The sequence below is a fragment of the Salarias fasciatus genome, chromosome 15, assembly GCF_902148845.1.
Source record: "Salarias fasciatus chromosome 15, fSalaFa1.1, whole genome shotgun sequence".
Taxonomy (NCBI): domain Eukaryota; kingdom Metazoa; phylum Chordata; class Actinopteri; order Blenniiformes; family Blenniidae; genus Salarias; species Salarias fasciatus.
In genome coordinates this window covers 3833857-3853240 of record NC_043759.1, presented here as the reverse complement: position 1 = coordinate 3853240, position 19384 = coordinate 3833857, and the positions used below count along the sequence as shown (strand labels likewise).

The 19384-nt window shown below is 42.3% G+C and overlaps 1 protein-coding gene and 1 pseudogene across 1 annotated transcript in view; both read left to right on the top strand.

Moving 5' to 3' along the window:
- The window catches only part of LOC115402258 (NACHT, LRR and PYD domains-containing protein 3-like), a 69215-nt gene extending 52709 nt beyond the window's left edge, over positions 1–16506 (top strand). The window contains exons 3-6 of the mRNA XM_030110771.1: positions 8378–8551; positions 8653–8826; positions 14816–14862; positions 15062–16506. Coding sequence (XP_029966631.1) covers positions 8378–8551; positions 8653–8826; positions 14816–14862; positions 15062–15606 — 940 coding nt within the window. The 3' untranslated portion in view covers positions 15607–16506. The remainder of the gene's footprint in view (positions 1–8377; positions 8552–8652; positions 8827–14815; positions 14863–15061) is intronic.
- Positions 16507–18294: 1788 nt separating this feature from the next.
- The window catches only part of LOC115402055 (NACHT, LRR and PYD domains-containing protein 12-like), a 42773-nt pseudogene continuing 41683 nt past the window's right edge, over positions 18295–19384 (top strand).

The following is a 19384-nucleotide window of genomic DNA, read 5'->3' as shown; positions in this document are numbered from 1 at the left end:
AAAATACGTGCAAATGACCCTTGACTAAACTTTACTAGCTAATTGGCTGAACACAAACTTTTGCATATCTTGGTCATAATGAATGCTAGAAACACCAAACTTGAGGTCCTTGGTTGGCATGAAAGCCCAGAGTCCCTCGTGGCGAGCTTCTGCGGGCTTCAAGAAATCCGGGGTCCGAGTTGCATGGGAGGCTTGGCCCCCGATCAGCACTTCTTGCAGTTCTAGTTATTATTATTATCATTACTATTATTATGAGCCCATAAAATGAGTCTTATGAAGTTTCGAATTTAGTTTAGACGCACAAACTATCGATGAAGATTTAACCACAGTTCAGAGTAGGGAACATGTTATTATACTGACCATCTTTTTGCACCTGATTTTAAAACTTCAGCTCCCCTTTTCAAGCATTTTGTGTTGACTATTTAGAAATGTTAGCTGTTTCAACCATTTTACCGCTTTTTAAGAAGTTTTTCATGCATTTTCCAACTGGCTTTAATTCTTGTCTTTTAGAAATTCTACAGATTACAGTTTTTCATGTGTTCCATCATTTTTACCCTATTTCTTGTGGTTTTAGATCATTTTCCCCTCTTTATTTGTACTTTTCTTTGAGCCCTTTGTTAACCAGGAGTCATAAAATCATGTTGAATCGTGCTGTGGCATAACAGTATGTGACACTATAATAAAGATAAGTTCAATGTTTAATCACATTTCACAATGTGAAAGCTTCATGGAGCCGCGACTGAGGCACTAAAGAGCCTCATGTAGCTCCAGAGCCGCAGATTGTAGACCCCTGAGCTAGACAGTCCAAAACAAGAGATGGAAAACAGTTCGAAGTCAGACCACAGATGGAAATGAACATTAGGAGTTGAGGAGCTCCACTGAAAGCAGCTGATATCAACCAGTACCGGGACCATGGGAAGCAGGAAGGGAAGCCAGCTGAAGGAGGAAAGACCACGACCAAAAGTCTATGTTGTCACTCATCAAAAATTGAGACAACAGTGGTCTAATGTGTCTTCCTGAACTCTGCTGTTCATATCATGCAAACATTCACATCAGATCAGAGGCTGTTTGGGCTCGACTGAAGAGCTGGATGATCAGATGGACGAGAAACATCAACAACTTACTTTCATTTCCACGTTCAATGTCAAACACACTGAACCCTTTATTTTTATTTCCAGGAACATCTTCTGGAGTCTGCCAACAGAAGCTGAAATGTGGCCTGAAGAAGAGGTTCCAGCGTGTGTTTGAGGGGATCGCTAAACCAGGAGAGTCCACCTTCCTGAACCAGATCTACACAGAGCTCCACATCACAGAGGGAGGGACTGCAGAGGTCAATGAGGAACATGAGGTCAGACAGATTGAAACAGCATCCAGGAGAGCAGACAGAGCAGAAACAAGCATCAGACCAGGAGACATCTTTAAAGCCTCACCTGGAAGATCTCAACCAATCAGAACAGTGCTGACAAAGGGAGTGGCTGGCATTGGGAAAACAGTCCTGACTCAGAAGTTCACTCTGGACTGGGCTGAAGACAAAGACAACCAGGACATCCACTTCACATTTCCATTCACCTTCAGAGAGCTGAATGTGCTGAAGGAGAAGAAGTTCAGCTTGGTGGGACTTGTTCATCACTTCTTCACTGAAACCAAAGAAGCAGGAATCTGCAGCTTTGAAGACTTCCAGGTGGTCTTCATCTTGGACGGTCTGGATGAGTGTCGACTCCCTCTGGACTTCCAGCACACTGAGTTCCTGACTGAAGTTACAGAGTCCACCTCAGTGGATGTTCTGCTGACAAACCTCATCAGGGGGAAACTGCTTCCCTCTGCTCGCCTCTGGATCACCACACGACCTGCAGCAGCCAATCAGATCCCTGCTGACTGTGTGGACAGGGTGACAGAGGTCCGAGGGTTCACTGACCCCCAGAAGGAGGAGTACTTCAGGAGGAGGTTCAGAGAGGAGGAGCAGGCCAGCAGGATCATCTCCCACATCAAGACCTCCCGAAGCCTCCACATCATGTGCCACATCCCGGTCTTCTGCTGGATCACTGCTACAGTTCTGGAGGAGGTGTTGAAGAGCAGAGAGGGAGGAGAGCTGCCCAAGACCCTGACTCAGATGTACATCCACCACCTGGTGGTCCAGGCCAAAGTCAAGATGGTCAAGTTTGATGGAGGAGCTGCCACAGATCCACACTGGAGTCCAGAGAGCAGGGAGATGATGGAGTCTCTGGGAAAACTGGCTTTTGAGGAGCTGCAGAAAGGAAACCTGATCTTCTATGAACCCGACCTGACAGACTGTGGCATCGATCTCATAGCAGCCTCAGTGTACTCAGGAATGTTGACACAGATCTTTAGAGAGGAGAGCGGCCTGTACCAGGACAAGGTGTTCTGCTTCATCCATCTGAGCCTTCAGGAGTTTCTGGCTGCTCTTCATGTCCATCAGACCTTCATCCAGTCTGGAATCAACCTGCTGGAAGAGACAACAACCATTCAGCAATCTCCACAACAGCTTCAACTCCACCGTCTCCATCAGAGAGCAGTGGACGAGGCCTTGAAGAGTCCAAATGGACACCTGGACTTGTTCCTCCGCTTCCTCCTGGGTCTTTCACTGCCGACCAATCAGAGTCTCCTTCGAGGTTTGCTGACACAGACAGGAAGTAGCTCACAGACCAATCAGGAAACAGTCCAGTACATCAAGGAGAAGCTGAGTGAAAGTCTTTCTGCAGAGAGAAGCATCAATCTGTTCCACTGTCTGAATGAACTGAATGATGGTTCTCTGGTGGAGGAGATCCAACAGTCCCTGAGATCAGGAAGTCTCTCCAGAGATGAACTGTCTCCTGCTCAGTGGTCAGCTCTGGTCTTCATCTTACTGTCATCAGAGGAAGATCTGAAGGAGTTTGACCTGAAGAAATACTCTGCTTCAGAGGAGGCTCTTCTGAAGCTGCTGCCAGTGGTCAAAGCCTCCTACAAAGCTCTGTACGTGGTTTATGAGCAAATATGTAGAACTGAGTCCATGAGAAACATTGATCTGATTTTCATTGTTGGTTCTTCTTCAGGTTGAGCAGCTGTGGTCTGTCAGAGAGAAGCTGTGGAGCTCTGTCCTCAGTTCTCAGCTCTCAGTCCTCCAGTCTGACACATCTGGACCTGAGTAACAACGACCTGCAATATTCAGGAGTGAAGCTACTGTCTTCTGGACTGGAGAGTCCTCACTGTAAACTGGAAGCTCTCAGGTCAGGATCCAGCTGCTGCTTGATCAGGTTGATGTTGGTGCAGATCATGTGGAGGATCTTCCTTCTTCCTTGTTGACTTGATGCCATGTTTGTGCCTCCAGTCTGTCAGGGTGTCTGGTCTCAGAGGAAGGCTGTGCTTCTCTGGTCTCAGCTGTGAGCTCCAAGTCCTCCCATCTGAGAGAGCTGGACCTGAGCTACAACCATCCAGGAGACTCAGGAGTGGAGAAGCTGTTTGCTGCAGTGGAGGATCCACAGTGCAGTCTGGAGACTCTCAGGTGCAACCAGGTTAAATAAAAATCCACCACTCTCTGTTCTTCTCCTGCTATCTGAGCAGCTGTGAAAATCTCAGTGGAACATTGTAGGGTCTTCATATTTCCTCTTCTATTGTCTGGGACGTCAAACCACAAAGTAACCAGTAACATTTCCGCTGTCAGTTCAGCTGGAGAATAGCAGCCACACATCATCCACTCCCTGTTGTTAGGATTTCACACCATAAATTGTTGAATTTCAAGTCAATACATTTTGCTATCAGTAATAACTAATGATTGTCAAAGATAAAATTGTCAAAAATTAATTAAAGAATTTGGGATCTGATTTTCATCAGATAACTTTGGGGCACCATGTACGTTTAGTAGGAAAAGATTCACTGTAATTCGCAAATTCGTTGTAATGAGTCTCATAAACTGGGTTAAACTATTAATTTTGAATTTGGATTTATAATTAGCTTATTAACAATTGCCAAATTTCAACAGTAAAGCCTGAGGGATTCTGGAATTCTTGGACAGAAGAGATCGACATTCCATTCATAATTGTAAACCATTAATGACACAAATGATTCCAAAAATTATGTTTCTTAACAATAAAGGAAAACCAAACACAATTCTATGGAGGTGTGGATACAAATTGTTATTGTATAAATGTGCATGTGTGTGTATGAGGGAGAGAAATGGAGGGCTTTGAGATGAGATGGAGGATTGCGGAGTGGAACTACGGATCAAAATAGCGGCCAGCTGAAGACGATAGTTAAAATGGCGGATCAGAGGCAGATGTGCTTGGCACATGTGCTCAGTAACAAAAGAGAGCTTGAAAGGGGGTGAGGCCTGTTTCCTCTCTCAGTGCAACTTTGTAAAAGCCAATTCAAAATGAGTCTATATGATCTGTGTTGTCCATCTTCTCAGACCGGGTGGACGATGTTGGATTAACCATATGATGTTTTGGTGTGATTCTGAAGGCTGAAGCATTACAGTTCAGTATCAAGATTAACTTGCAAACTCGGCGTTGGGTGAAGCGAAATGATCATTAGCTTCTAGACTTAACTTATTCTCAGTTCATCAAAACTGGAAAACAATCTCAATTAAATCCACACGTCATGAAAGCAAACAGTTCTACGCTTGGCAAAACCTAAAGCCCAGATAGTTACCACGCTCCATTGTCTCTGGAGGAAGAGTCGCTCTGGAGTAGCCAGCTGCTCTGTACTAGCCAGGTGGTTGTTCTTGCAGGTCCCTGCTAACGTCTGTTGCTGTGCAGTGATAGAAGGTGGAGGTGTTGAAGGACTGAATACCCGTCCTTGCTGTGGTTCTTCCGTATTGCGTCCTTCTGTGGGCTGGAGGAGTGGATCCTGGGCCCGGGTGGCAGTCAGATGCTGGGGGGCTAACGGGCAATTGGCTTGGTCGGTCAAATCTGCCATGTGCTTATGGCTAGAGGCCGGAGATCCTGATTGCAGGCTGAAGGAACTGAACGCCTCACTTGTGGAAGTCTTAAAGAACAGTTTGTGAGAGCAGAGGCTGTGATTCTCTGGCCTGTTCTGGTGGTCCTTGGTGGGAAGACTCAATGCTGGACGCCAGTATCCCCTCTTTGGTTAGGCCCTATGTCAGAGGGCCCCTTTCTTGGTTAGCTGTTAGCAGTGCTGGCCAGTCGGCTGTGGGTGTCGGCTCTTCCTATCATTGTGAAGAAGAATTCACCAAATGTTGGATTGTTCACCCACTAATAGGGAACGTGAGCTGGGGTCAGACCATCATGAGACAGGTTACTTCAACCCTTCTGATGATGTGTTGTTGCAATAGTAATCCTGCTCCCCCCCCCCCCCCCCCCCCCCCCCCCCCCACACACACACACACACACACACACACACACACACACACACACACACACACACACACACACACACACACACACACACACACACACCTCTTGGTGCACAAACACAAAGTTTTAAGTCTTAGCAAATGAACACTTTCTTTCGTGAACCCACAAATCCCAACACTGTGCTGTGTGATGGTAACATGTCTCAGAGATCTGCTTCAGACTGTGTTTAGATTGAAAATCAAAGGAGTCTTTCAGAATCTGCTGATAGATGCTGGTTTTGCGAATGTACAGATATTTAAATCAAAAATGAAAGAAATCTGAATGTAAATGCTTAAAAATGAGATATAAGATAAAGTGTTATCTGTCAATCATTTCAGGGAGAAAACAGTATAAATATTTAAAAATCATAATGCTAATCATATCAGTCAATAGATCTTCTATCATTATTTAACCAAAGAAAAACTGAATCCCTCTTCTCAAAAATACATGGCTTCTTTCAACCTCAAAGTTCTTCAAACTGAATATTTCATCCATCATGAAATTCAACCCACAATATTTTTTCGAATAAAAATTGTTTCAGTACTTCAACATTCATTACATTGTGATTTCAACCTCTGAGGAGACTGACAGAAAACTCAGTTTATTTCTTGCAGTCCTTCAATAGGAGAATATAATGTTGAGTCTGCAGTTAACCTGACCTGAAAACTGTGGAAGAGTCCCCTTTTCAAACCAGGAAGAAGTGTGTGTGTGTGTGTGTGTGTGTGTGTGTGTGTGTGTGTGTGTGTGTGTGTGTGTGTGTGTGTGTGTGTGTGTGTTCTTGTATTTCTATCCTTGTCGGGGCCAAATGTCCCCACAAGGATAGCAAAACGTGGAACGACGTGCCTTGTGGGGACCTTTTTCCGGTCCTCAGTAGGAGAAACAGTGTTTTCTTGACCATGTTGTTGTTACTGAAAAAAGTAAAAGTGCAAAAACATTTCTTTAGGGTTAGGCTTTGTTGTGGTGTGGGTTAGGGTTAGGGTAAGGGTCAGGGTTAGGGGCTAGACATGAATGGGAGTCAATGGAAGGTCCCCACAAGGATAGAAATACAAGACTGAGCGTGTGTGTGTGTGTGTGTGTGTGTGTGTGTGTGTGTACTTGTGTACTTGTACAGCTATATGTTGTGAGGACCTTTTGTGAGGACAATGGGTTTTTAACCTTACAAGTGAGGACAATTTTTGGAAAGTGAGGACATTTTGGCCGGTCCTCACTATTTGACACACGTTTTTTGGCCTTTTTGAGGGTTAAGACTTGATTTTTGGTTTAGAGTTACAATTAGATTTAGGTTCGGTTTAGGGTATGGGTTACGGTTAGGCATTAAAGGTGCTGTAGGCAGGATTCCGCATCTCCGCCATCTTGCTTAGGTTTACCTAAGCAAGATGGCGATTTGACCCATCTAAGATGGCCATCTGAAACCCAACACAGCCAATCCTGTCCTGTTTTCTCTGACATCATGCCCTTACGCAAGTTAAGCCCCTCCCACAAGAACGTGCGATGAACGCCCCTCGACCAATCATGCTTAGAGCCTCAGGGGCTCTTCTGATTGGTCAAAGATACCTGTAGCTGTCAAGAATCCTTTTCAGCTCAGAACAGAGACAGATGGAAACGCTGCACCCTCACGGTAGTGCAATTATGCTACACTCCTAAAGGATTATCAATGGATACTCTAACATTTAATCCAAAGAAAACACAGAAAAATTAGCATTGACTAGCAAAATCCTGCCTACAGCACCTTTAATTTTTGATGGTTAGGGTAAGAGGCTAGGAAATGCATTATGTCAATGAATGTCCTCACAACATATAGCTGTACACACACGTTTGTGTGTGTGTGTGTGTGTGAGAGAGAGAGAGAGAGAGAGAGAGAGAGAGAGAGAGAGAGAGAGAGAATGGTTTGGTAACACTTTACTTGAAGCACCCGGTATAACACATTATAAATCCATTTACAATAAACACTAATAAATGATAACAATGCCAGGACCGAACCCTATGCCATATACTGGGTTATAAAGCACTGTGATCATTTATGGTTGTTTATAACTACTTATAATGTCTTATACTGGGTGCTTCAAGTAAAGTGTTACCAAGGGTTTCAAGAAGTTATTTGAGAAACGGTCAGGTTGATGTGTTGTTGACAAAGTCAAAAGTTTGTGGATCATTATCTCCCAGAATTCAAAGCAATTTTAGAGCATCAGATGAACAAACAGCAGAAGATTGGAGTTTGTAAAACTATCTGCTTGTAGTGAAGATCTAAAGCCGAACTACAGACCAATGAGCAGTGATTACTAACATGTCTCCAGGGTCTTCAGGTGAGAACCTTCCTTCATCTCTGGAATCTCTCCTTCATTGGTGTTGAACTTTGGTCCTTGAGGTCCGGTGTCCTGAATGTTAGACGTCTCACTGCTTCAACTCACCTACCCCTCACCCCACTCACCCTCTGCTATAAGACTGCATAACAACTCTGTTGGAACATGTGCATTTTACTGCCATTGCTGGTAACTTTTAATCTGTCCCTTTTATATGTTTGTCTGTATGAGTCTTTTATGTGTATAAATTTGTGACGACTCAGACGCCTGAATTTCTTCTACGGGGGATTATCAAAGTATCTATCTATCTATCTATCTATCTATCTATCTATCTATCTATCTATCTATCTATCTATCTCATGATGGTGTCTTCACCAAGCTTCTCAAGAAGCCAAATATTGAGTCCTCATTACAGTGTGTTTCAAGTGGGAGAGACCTGCAACATGTAGGACGCCGGCAGTCAAGGATCAGAGTTTGACACATGTGGTCTAGTTGGTCCCAGGGCAGCTGATGGAGGTTCTTCAGAGATCTGTGGCTCCAGCTGCTCCATCACAGCTCCACACACTGCTCTCTGTGTTAACACAGGGTCTGTTCATGGTAGTTTTAGACAATGACTTTACTAATGGTGACTTCAACATGATTAAATAAACAGTCAGTCAGCGGAGACAGAACTTCACTTTACTGTCTTCTTTGTTTTCCTTATGACTGACTGATCTTCTTCTTCTTCAGGTTGAGCAGCTGTGGTCTGTCAGAGAGAATCTGTGGAGCTCTGTCCTCAGTCCTCAGCTCTCAGTCCTCCAATCTGACACATCTGGACCTGAGTAACAACGACCTGCAGGATTCAGGATTGAAGCTACTGTCTTCTGGACTGGAGAGTCCTCACTGTAAACTGGAAGCTCTCAGGTCAGGATCCAGCTGCTGCTTGATCAGGTTGATGTTGGTGCAGATCATGTGGAGGATCTTCCTTCTTCCTGCTTGACTTGACGCCATGTTTGTGCCTCCAGCCTGTCAGGGTGTCTGGTCTCAGAGGAAGGCTGTGCTTCTCTGGTCTCAGCTGTGAGCTCCAAGTCCTCCCATCTGAGAGAGCTGGACCTGAGCTACAACCATCCAGGAGCCTCAGGAGTGGAGAAGCTGTTTGCTGCAGTGGAGGATCCACAGTGCAGTCTGGAGACTCTCAGGTAGGGACACACAACGGGAAATCTTCATGGGGACTGAGATTGTCCACAAGTGTTCACCAATAGGTGGGCTGTGGTTCAGGTCTGAACCAAGACGCCGTCCCATGCAGACCAGGCATCGACAGCTAAAACAACAGGCTATGATTTCAAAGCTGACGGGGAGCTTCTTTTTGAACCACCACAGTTTTTGCAGTCTTTATGGTTCATTTTATTCAGTGGATGAGGAAACACACCTCATCCATGTGTGAGTGAAGCTGGCACACATGAAGCCAGGCAGACAATCAAGTCTGAGTGTTTCAGAGTGACAAATGAAGGTTCTACAGCACAGATGTAAGAGTCAATGTGTTGCAAATGATATGAGTGGGGAAAAAGAGAAAGTTAATTGGGTAACACTTTACTTGAAGCACCCAGTATAACACATTATAAGTACATTTATAAAGCATTATAGTGCCATTATAGCACGTGTAGCTATAGTCATAAAAACTTATACATGATCACAAAGCCAGAACCGAACCCTAACCCTTTGCTGTATAGTGAGTTATGAAGCTTTGTGATCATTTATGAGTGTTTATAACGACTTATAATGTGTAAGACCGGGTGCTTCAAGTAAAGTGTTACCGTTAATTGTTAGTATAATAAAGTCAAGCCAAATGACACTCTCCAAAAAGTAAAAGTTTACAGCTATACTACAGAAGAAAATTAAATGAAAGCAAAAGCAATATCAAAGAAACTTGGAATGTTCTTAATGGTTTAATCAAAAATAGTTCCTCTAAGTCAACATATCCAGATTACTTCATTGACAAAAATGGTGGAAATCACAACATGATTTATATAGTAAACAGCTTTAATAATTTTTTTGTAAATATCGGCCCTGAGTTGGCTGCCACAATTTCAAATCATGGAACGAATGAACTAATCCTTATTAAGAACAATCCATCGTCACTGTTTCTCTCTGCAACAGATGAGCAGGAGGTTATAAATACAGTACTGAAATGTAAAAATAAGTTCTCCACCGACTATCACAATATTGACATGTTCTTAGTTAAAAATGTAATTTTTAATTTTGCAAAACCTTTCACATATATTTGTAACTTATCATTTTGGTCTGGCCGTTTTCCAAACAAAATGAAAATCACAAAAGTAATTCCGGTATTCAAAACTGTTAACAAACACTGGTTCACAAATTATAGACCGATTTCACTATTTTCACTATTGCCACAATTTTCAAAAATTCTTGAAAAACTCTTTGACTCTCGACTTGATAAATTCCTAGAGAAACAAAACATAATAAATGGTGGTCAGTATGGTTTTAGAGTCAAGCGAACCACCTCAATGGCACTAACGGAAGCCACTGAAGAAATTACTACTGCACTGGATCAGAAAAAAAATTGCAGCTGGTGTCTTCATTGATCTCAAAAAAGCATTTGACACAATCAATCACTTTATCTTAGTAAATAAACTGGAAAAATATTAGAGGTGTAGCTGGGGACTGGATCAAAAGCTATTTCACAGAAAGGGTACAGTTTGTAAAAATGGGGAAGCATATACCGAGCAACTTGGCATTGTTTGTGGTGTCCCCCAGGGGTCCGTCTTAGGGCCCAAACTATTTAATTTGCACATCAATTATATTTTTAATGTGTCTCAATCCCTAAAACTCATTATTTTTGCGGCTGACAGAAATATATTCTATAGTAGTAATGATTATAATGAGCTTGTACAAACTGTGAACATGGAACTTAATAAAATAAAAAAACTGGATGGATATAAATAAACTATCTCTATGTATAAGTAAAACTAAAGTAATGATGTTTGGTAATTCTACAACTAACTAATTTCTGCAAATAGTTATTGAAGGTACTGACATTGAAAATGTGAGAATAAATTTTTAGGTATAGTAATTGATAATAAATTGTCTTGGAAAGCACATATCAAACATATAAAAAAAAAATATCCAAAAGCCTCTATATTATAAACAAAGTAAAACATTTCGACTGGGACTCGAGTCACGATTTTATGACTTTTTGACTCGATGAAATCAAAAAAAGACTTGGACTTGCTTGGACTCTAAGCTCAGTGACTCGAGACTGGGACTTGACTCAAACCCTTTGACTCGACGAGTCATGTCAAGTCATAATAGCAATTTTTTAAAAGTGCGATGTATGAATCATTTTTATTTTTTATGGCTTCATTTCATGGGATCGCAGTGACGCCGGCTGTCAGTCACGGGGAGGTTTATTACTGTTACACACATGCGACACACCGTTTACAGTTGGGAGAAGTGAATGTGGCCCCAGCACGAGTCAACCAAGAATTATTTTGTTTGCTTACAAAAATGACAAAGTGGTTAACAAAAAACGGATTGTTGAATGCAGGTTTTGCAATTCGAAGATCATGGACGGTCATGAAACTACGTCCAACTTCAACTGGCACTTGAAGAAACATAAGGATAAGTACTGTATGTACTACTTGTTGTTTTGCATTTTGCTAGCAAATGAGCTAATCCCGTGGACGCTCTGTGGCAAGTCCTGTCTTATAAAATCCAAAGTCATTGTCTAACGTTTGCATACTGTCGACAGTATATGGCTAACTTGTGCATAGCTGATATTATTGTCATGTGGTAGTAAGACTAGCTAGTCGTCGTTTAGCCGCTGCTATCAAAACTATGATTGTAAAGAAAAAGGGACACTAACGGGCTATTTAGTTCCATTTGTACACTCACAGTAAAAGTGAACCGTAACACTTACGAATTTTATCATGTAGTGCAGGTTACCACTGTCAACTTATTTTTTTTTTTTTAATTACAGTGAATCATAAAACCAACAATGTCCACATATCTTTAAAATGTGCAGAAAAAAGGAGTTGCTGCTCATAAAATTTATTTCTGTAATATACAGTATTTTTTAAATTTTCATTTAGACATCCAGTACAGTATACGAGGGGGTACCCAAAAGAAACCGGAATTCGGTCATAAAATACTTATGATAGTGAGTTTCGACTTTTGGCCGTCAGATGTGCTACAGGTAAGCCTCGTGCATATCTGTGAAAAATCTGAGATCCCAGAGTTACACTGACATCTGTCACGCGCTATTTATAGTAGTAGAGTGTAGCGCCCCTCTGCGATTTTTCCAAAATGGCGACATTGACTGGACAGCCAGAGCAGCGCAAACATTAAATTTTGCGTTTTGCTTGGAAAAACAGCAGCAGAAACACTCACCTTGTTGCAGCAAGCCTACAAGGATGATGCTCTGGAGAAGCCGCAGGTCTGTGAGTGGTTTGGGCAGTTTAAGAAGGGCCAGAAGTCTATTGAGGATCAGCCCACATCAGGACGACCCTCCACCTCCCGCACAGCCGAAATTGTCGAGGAAATTGAAGCGGCTGTGATGGCAGATCGACGCCGGGGCATTGGAGAGGTGGCTGATTTGACGGGGGTCTCCCGGAGTCCCTGCCAGAGGATCATAAGCCAGGATTTGGGGCTGTGCCGCGTCTCTGCCAAAATGGTGCACACACGGCCCTGTGCGTCACGCAGTTTCTGACTGAGAATGGGATGACTGTCCTCCCCGATCTGAATTATTCACCAAATCTGGCCCCGTGTGACTTTTTCTTGTTCCCCAAGTTGAAGAAGCAGCTGAAGGGACAGCGGTTCGCAGACGTAGAGGAGGTGCAAAAAAAACCGCAGCAGCTTCTTAAAGGCACAATTCCGCACGGGTTTGCCAATGCATTGGTGAAATGGGAAACACGGCTGGAGCGTTGCATTAATGCGAATGGAGATTATTTTGAAGGTGATGGTGGTGTTTTATTTTGAAATGTAAGAAATAAAAAGTTACAACCAAATTCCGATTTCATTTGGGTATGCCCTCGTATTTCAATCCAGTCTCACGGCACTCTTTTTAAACTAATGCATTTCAATGAGAGTCACCTGGCCACGCCCCCCTCACGATTAAATGATGTATATACTAGTGTTTCTTTTATACAGACACTCAGATAATAGCCAGTTTTACTGTTATTGCCCTGTCCACCCTGAAGGTGACTTTAAAGATGTGTGCACCCGCACTGCTGAACAGTCGCATTCTGGAAACTTCGAGATCGTATCCATTCCAATATAAAAGGGAAGGGAAAAAAATCATCCCCTTTCAGTATGATCGAAATACATATTGGCGATCTAGGTGGTTACATTCTCAGCTGAAATGTGTTCAATAGTGAGTAAAGCGTCATTGTCATTTTGGGTCTCTTCTTAAAGGAATACTTCAACATTTTGGCAAATTGGCCCATTTAGCGCAATTCCTTAGTCATTTCGAACAGCATACTTACTTTTTTGTGAGGACGAGCTGTTGTTTATCCAGAGGTGAGTCGGGGAAGGTTTTCGGGACGGACACAATGGAAGTGAATGGTATTTTTGGTTCCAGTTGTCAAACTCATCAAATACACAATCCAACAACCCCAAAACACTTTGGTGGACACGTTATAATCCACACATTCACTACGCTGTGAAATATTAATGCAAAATTACGAGATTGAGTTGTTTATGCAAAGATTGCTAAGACGGAACTACTTACTAAACATGGCGTCTGGGCGTAGTGATTTCAAAAGAAAAAGTAGTTCCCAGTATTTGCTTCAGTGTCGTAACGCTACGATATTATTTGTTGGTGTTCCACATTAAATGAGTAAATGCTGGACCTCTCCAGATGCAAATGATTGATCTCCAAACAGATGTGGCCTTGAAAGAGCAGTTTGTAAGAACTGACCCTTCCACTTTCTGAGACAGTTTTCCCTGGTCTGCGGACATCTTGACCATGTTTGGCTCCACACACATCTGAGAGGCAGCTTTCTCCACAATGAAACAATACTCCATCTGGTTCCAGGTTGACCAGTGAGCAGCTCCACCTATGTCTGAGAAAGACTCTGACTTTATTGTTCTGAAGTCCAGCACTGCTTCTGCACATTTTATTTAGTTTGTCTTATTTTGAAAATGAAGCTGACTTTCATTTAGTAAATGATAGAACATTCTATTGACAGTCAAACATCTATTTTCAGTTCCTTGTTTCATGACAATAAATATCAACAAAAACTTTGTGAATTTCACTGAATTAATTCGTTTTGACACTGAGGTGTTGATTAGATGCAGGTGTTGACAGAACTTTAAATATATATCACCCTAAATAGCTCATCATTCTGATCTTCTGGACCTTTACTTCTAGAAGTGCGATGGCAATTTTATTTGATAAAGGGCATCAACCGGTGAGTTCGTTGTGGTCTCTTTTAATATGCTGTACAGCAGGAGAAGTCACACAGTCAGCAGAGTAACAGAGTGAGTTCTGAACTCGCAGGGGCGTGCAAGCCTCTAATAACTACCTGCTACGTTCACTCCCAGGGACCTTGACTGCCCCCAGCTGTAGGCTGGATACAGGAAGACTCCCATGAGTGCCCGCAGCTGCTACGCTAAGATTATCAGGAAAAGTAAAATCTATACAAAGCATTAGCGGTTCTCCACACATCGGAGTGTGAGAGCTACAGTTGTTTACAAAAATACCTCTGTAAGCAGTACAAGTTAAGGAAGAATGCATACATGAGAAATTTACATTGCAATAATTTAACTGAGTCTCGTTTTAGTTAAAGACCTCTGCTCTACAAAATGTCTCCACTTGTTGTAAACAGTGATTTTTATGACACAAGTACCAAAAAAACTTGAACCATGATGATAGAAATGAGTTTGAAGCCTCTGTGATGTGGTTCAGACATCTGGACCTGAAGTTTGAAATCATTTGATCAACTTGCTGTGTTTATCTTCAATCTTAAAATCCTGATGAGAATTCATCCACTTTCCATTCAAATATTATTTTCAGGTTTTTCTGTTTGTTTTGGCTGAATGGAGACTTTTGTCCGTGTGTGTGTTGGAGCTGATTGATGAAGAGAAAGTCTGACAAACTGAGGAGCTGAACAGCAGTTAGGATTCCTGTTAGAGAGGAAAACCTTCTGACTGTCTTTCTTCCTGCAGGGTGGACCATGGTGGAGAGCAGAGGTTAAAACCTGGTCCGAGGAAGTGTAAGTTTGACTGATGAGAACAAAACAGTGTCTGTCTTTCAATCAAAGGTTTTGATTCACTCAAACATTACTGACAAGAGAAGTCTGGCAGAAACTTTCCTCATGAAACTTTCTCTGAATGAACAACATGTCAGGAAGTCCAGAAAGAAGAAATCCATCACGTGTCAGAGGATGACTTTTCTCTTTTTCTCTCCATCAGATTTCTCTCAACTTGAACTGGACACAAACTCAATGAACATATTCCTCAAACTGTCCAACAACAACAGGAAGGTGACATGTGTGAAGAAAGAGCAGCCGTATCCTGATCATCCAGACAGATTTGATGACTTCTGGACTTATCAGCTGCTGTGTAGAAATGATCTGAGTGGTCGATGTTACTGGGAGGTTGAGTGGAGCGGAAAGGTTTTTATATCAGTGAGTTACAGAGGAATCACACGGAGAGGAACCATGAAGGAGTGTGTGTTTGGACGGAATGATCAGTCCTGGAGTCTTAGCTGCTCTTATCAAGGTTACTATGTCAGGCACAATGACAGAATAACATGCACCTCATTGTCCTCCTCCTCCTCCTCCTCTGGTAGAGTAGGAGTGTATGTGGACCGTCCTGCTGGCTCTCTGTCCTTCTTCAGAGTCTCCTCTGACTCTCTGATCCACCTCTACACCTTCAACACCACATTCACTCAACCTCTGTCTGCTGGTTTTACCCTCCTGTACTCTGGTTCTTCAGTGAGTCTGTGTCCTCTGTAGGAAGGACAGTCTCTGTCTCTGACAGCAGTCCTGTCAGGACCAATCAGAGATCAGAGAACATCAGTGGAGTTCAGCAGGGCTCACAGACGGAGCCTCCAACACTTTGTAAATATGTGGTCAGTTTAAGTTTCAGGACGTTTTCTAACCTCCTCAAGTCTTTGTCAGCAACAACGGAGACGATGAGGAAAGAACTCTTCTGATCCCAGTTTGATGTTTATATTTTGATCCGGCCCAGCCGGTCCTGATTGGACCAGTTTGGTCTTAGTTGGACTTATTGAAGGAGAGTCTGACTGAGAGTCTGAGTCTGTCAGTCTGCTGAGAGGCTCTTTTTTTTAACACTGATGGACAAATGAAGCTTTCTGAAACTCTGATGCCTGGATGGAAGCTTTTCAACACTGACCTCTTTAGTGCCACCTGGTGGCTAAAAATATGAAGAGCAGCTTGAATGAACTGCTCCATGATGGTTCCCCACAAGTTCAGTTCACAGCTTCTCTTTATGATCATGTGACCGTTTTGTTTGATATCAGGATGGTTGTGGTGATATGAACAAGTGATTCTGACAGTCAAAAAAAATCTTTTGTTGAATTGATTAATAAGCATGAATATGAATAAACTTTGATGGATTGAACATGTGCTAATGTTTGGTCTCCTTTTGCTTGTGACTTTTTGATGTCTGTGAACATAAGACAGTAAAATGTTATTTATAATAATATTCTACATAATCTGATGAGAACCTTGTTGTTCTGTGAGGTTCCTGTCTCATATCTGTCCTAAACTATGGGTCCTCATTAATGATTGCTTCTGAAGAAATTCTGAACTTTCACCTCGGTTTTTCTTCCTGATCCGTCCAACAAAGTATGTTGGAGCCACATCCAGAGTCAGAGTGAGCCCTGTTCTTGGGGCTGGACAAAATTTCAATATCAATATCAAATATCAAAATTTCGATATCAATATGTACCGCAGTATATTTTTATTCAATAACGGTGATATGAATTTTAAATAAATTTTCGATATAGTGCATTACAGTATGCGTTTCACAATTATTAACTGCTGTTCACGGCGCCGCCGACTCAAGCCGAACAGAAAGCGCCGCAAGAGAGTGATCAGCACTCGGCACGCACACCACAGCTGGCTGTCCTCAGCTCATGCTACAAGCTAAGCTCCACCGCAGTAAGTTTGAGCCCCAAAATGAGAACTTGTGATGTAAACATGACTGAATAAGCTTCCACAAGCTCAGTTGTGGCCACGAAATAATAAATCGTGTGCACGAAATATTAATTCGTGACTACGAATTAGGTATATCATTCACTGAACAGCCCATTAAAGTTAGCAGCATGTTCACAGATGCAGATGCAGCAGTATAGGTGTGTGTGCTCTGTGCAGGGTGCTGCTGATTGGCCGCCTGGTAAGGTGGCCCAGTATAAAAGCAGCCCTCCTCCCAGCAATCATCCTTTTTGCACTTCTGCTGGTCTTGGCACGTAATATCCAGGTCTGACCTGGATATGACGTGCTTGAATCTTGGCTTTAAGTGAGTTTCCTTCAACCAGCAAGTTTTTTTTTTGACCAGAAATCAAACAGATGTTTTCCAACAAAAAAATACTTGCAATGATTGCTGAGCAGCTTTCTGCATGTCTCCACTGTTTTTTTGTCCACTCATTTTCAGCAGAGAGCTCGAACTCTTTCAGGTCACAGGGTCTTCCATCACTCTTTATCTCCTTCACAGATTCTCAGTGGAGTTGAGTCAGGACTCCAGCAGTACTAAACCGCCATGTTTTAATCCCCTCACCATTTCTTCACTAAAACATGTAGATATGGTTTTATTACCATGATCTGACTTGTGAGCAAAAACAATGAGCAGCCACATCTTCAGTGAGTTCCTTTGTCTCAGCCTTGACTTTCCACAAACCAGCTGCAGAGCTGCTGTTTTTCATCTGTTGACTTCATTGAAACAACAGTTTAAATCAATCAGGGGAATGAAGATGCTTCACAAGAGTTTGGACGACTGGGATGTTTTCGAACTTTGGAGTTTCCCGCTGATTGTGACAGTTTTCAAAGGGTAATGTAAATAAAAGTGGAATTTATTTTTTCCCACAACAATGCTTCTTGTACATCTTATCTTTTTGCAGAAACTGTATAGTTTCTGGTCAAAGAAAACCTTGAATAAAACAAACTTTAATTCAAAGTTTGCCAGAGCTCTGAGTATTTTGGGGCTTAAAGGTATGAAAAGCTGTAGTTCTCAACCTTTACAGTCCCAGTGGTCCTGATAGATTCCTGGGGAGTGGCGGGGGGCTGCCCCTCTCAGTGAATCATTTGCTGTTGCTCCCAAGGCGTTCCCAGGCCAGCCGAAAAAGCAACGTCGCTATGAACGCTTGGCCGCCACAAGCCAGTTATCCCTGTGGTAACTTTTCTGACACCTCCTGCTTAAAACCCAAAAAGTCAGAAGAGAAAACATCTGACACCAAATGAATTGTCAGACTTTATGTTAAAACTCCATGTTCACTTTAAAGTTCTGATTAACATCATGAAACAGGTTTCAAACAGGTTTTAACTCAAGAATTTCCTCCTCTGGGTGTGTCTGAGGTTAGAACACTTTGTCTTCATCAAATCTAAGAGACGGACTTAGAGGGACATAGAGCAGCTTCTTCTCTCCTCAAGTTTCCTCACACATGGAAAGGAGTCTGTAAGAAGATGTGAAGAGAGTTCAGGTGAGAATCTGTCAGCTCTTTAGAAGCTTCCAGAATGGACCAGCAGACTTTTTAATGTCTCTTTTTCTCTTTCATTCACACCACCACAAACCTGACAGCTGCTTTCTTCTGATTCACATGTTGGACAAACACTGAAACCAACATTTAACACGCGTTAAATTGTGGTTTTTCACTTTTTGCTGTGGCTGAAATAAAACAAGAAAAGCAAATTCAGTATTCATACTTTCGGTTTCTGCACTGGGCGGGGTTTCAGCCCTCCTTTATTCTGATTGGCTCGATTTGATGTCAGTCTTCAATGTACAGACAAGTGGCTCAGTACAGACATGCATGCGTACACTCCTCTCTGTACTGAGACCTTCGAACACACACATCTTGTGGAAATGGACTAAATATTCATCTCTAGGTGATTTTCTGGTGAAATCAGGTGTTGGAGGCTTGTGGACGTTCAGAGTTTGTGTTGGAGTGAAGTTTGACATCAGAATCAGAATTCACTGACTGTCACTGTAAACCAAACACAATGAAATCTGAAACAGAAGCAACTCTTGCAAACAGTGCAACATGAAAAAAGAGAAAACAGTGAGGACAAAAAGATTCAGATTTTAGAGACTGTCCAAAGGTCAAGATAAAGAGGGGATGAGTGGATCTTCAAGAAGTTAAAATATGAGAAATACAAAAAAGTTTCAAGGATATACCTGTTGGATTACCACTTTCTTCCCGAACAAGTACAATATCATACCATAACAAGAAATATGAAGTATAATTTTGTTTTTATTTTTTCAGCACGTTTTCCCTCAACAGGCATGACCTCACTGCTGCAGATTTCACTGAATATTTCAAATATCATCTTGGCGATCGATGCATGCACTGATAATATGAAATTAAAGCAACACTAAGGAACTTTAAGTTTTGGTTGATTTTGGCAGCACCAGTGGACAAAAGCGGTAGTGTTTTGCCTGAACGAATACTACAGTTCCCATGAGGACTAGCGCGTGGTGTCTAAAATGCTGCTCCTGGTGGCGTGCTGTCGGACTGAACTCACCTATATTTGTTTCCAGTGGCTGTGTGAAGGACGG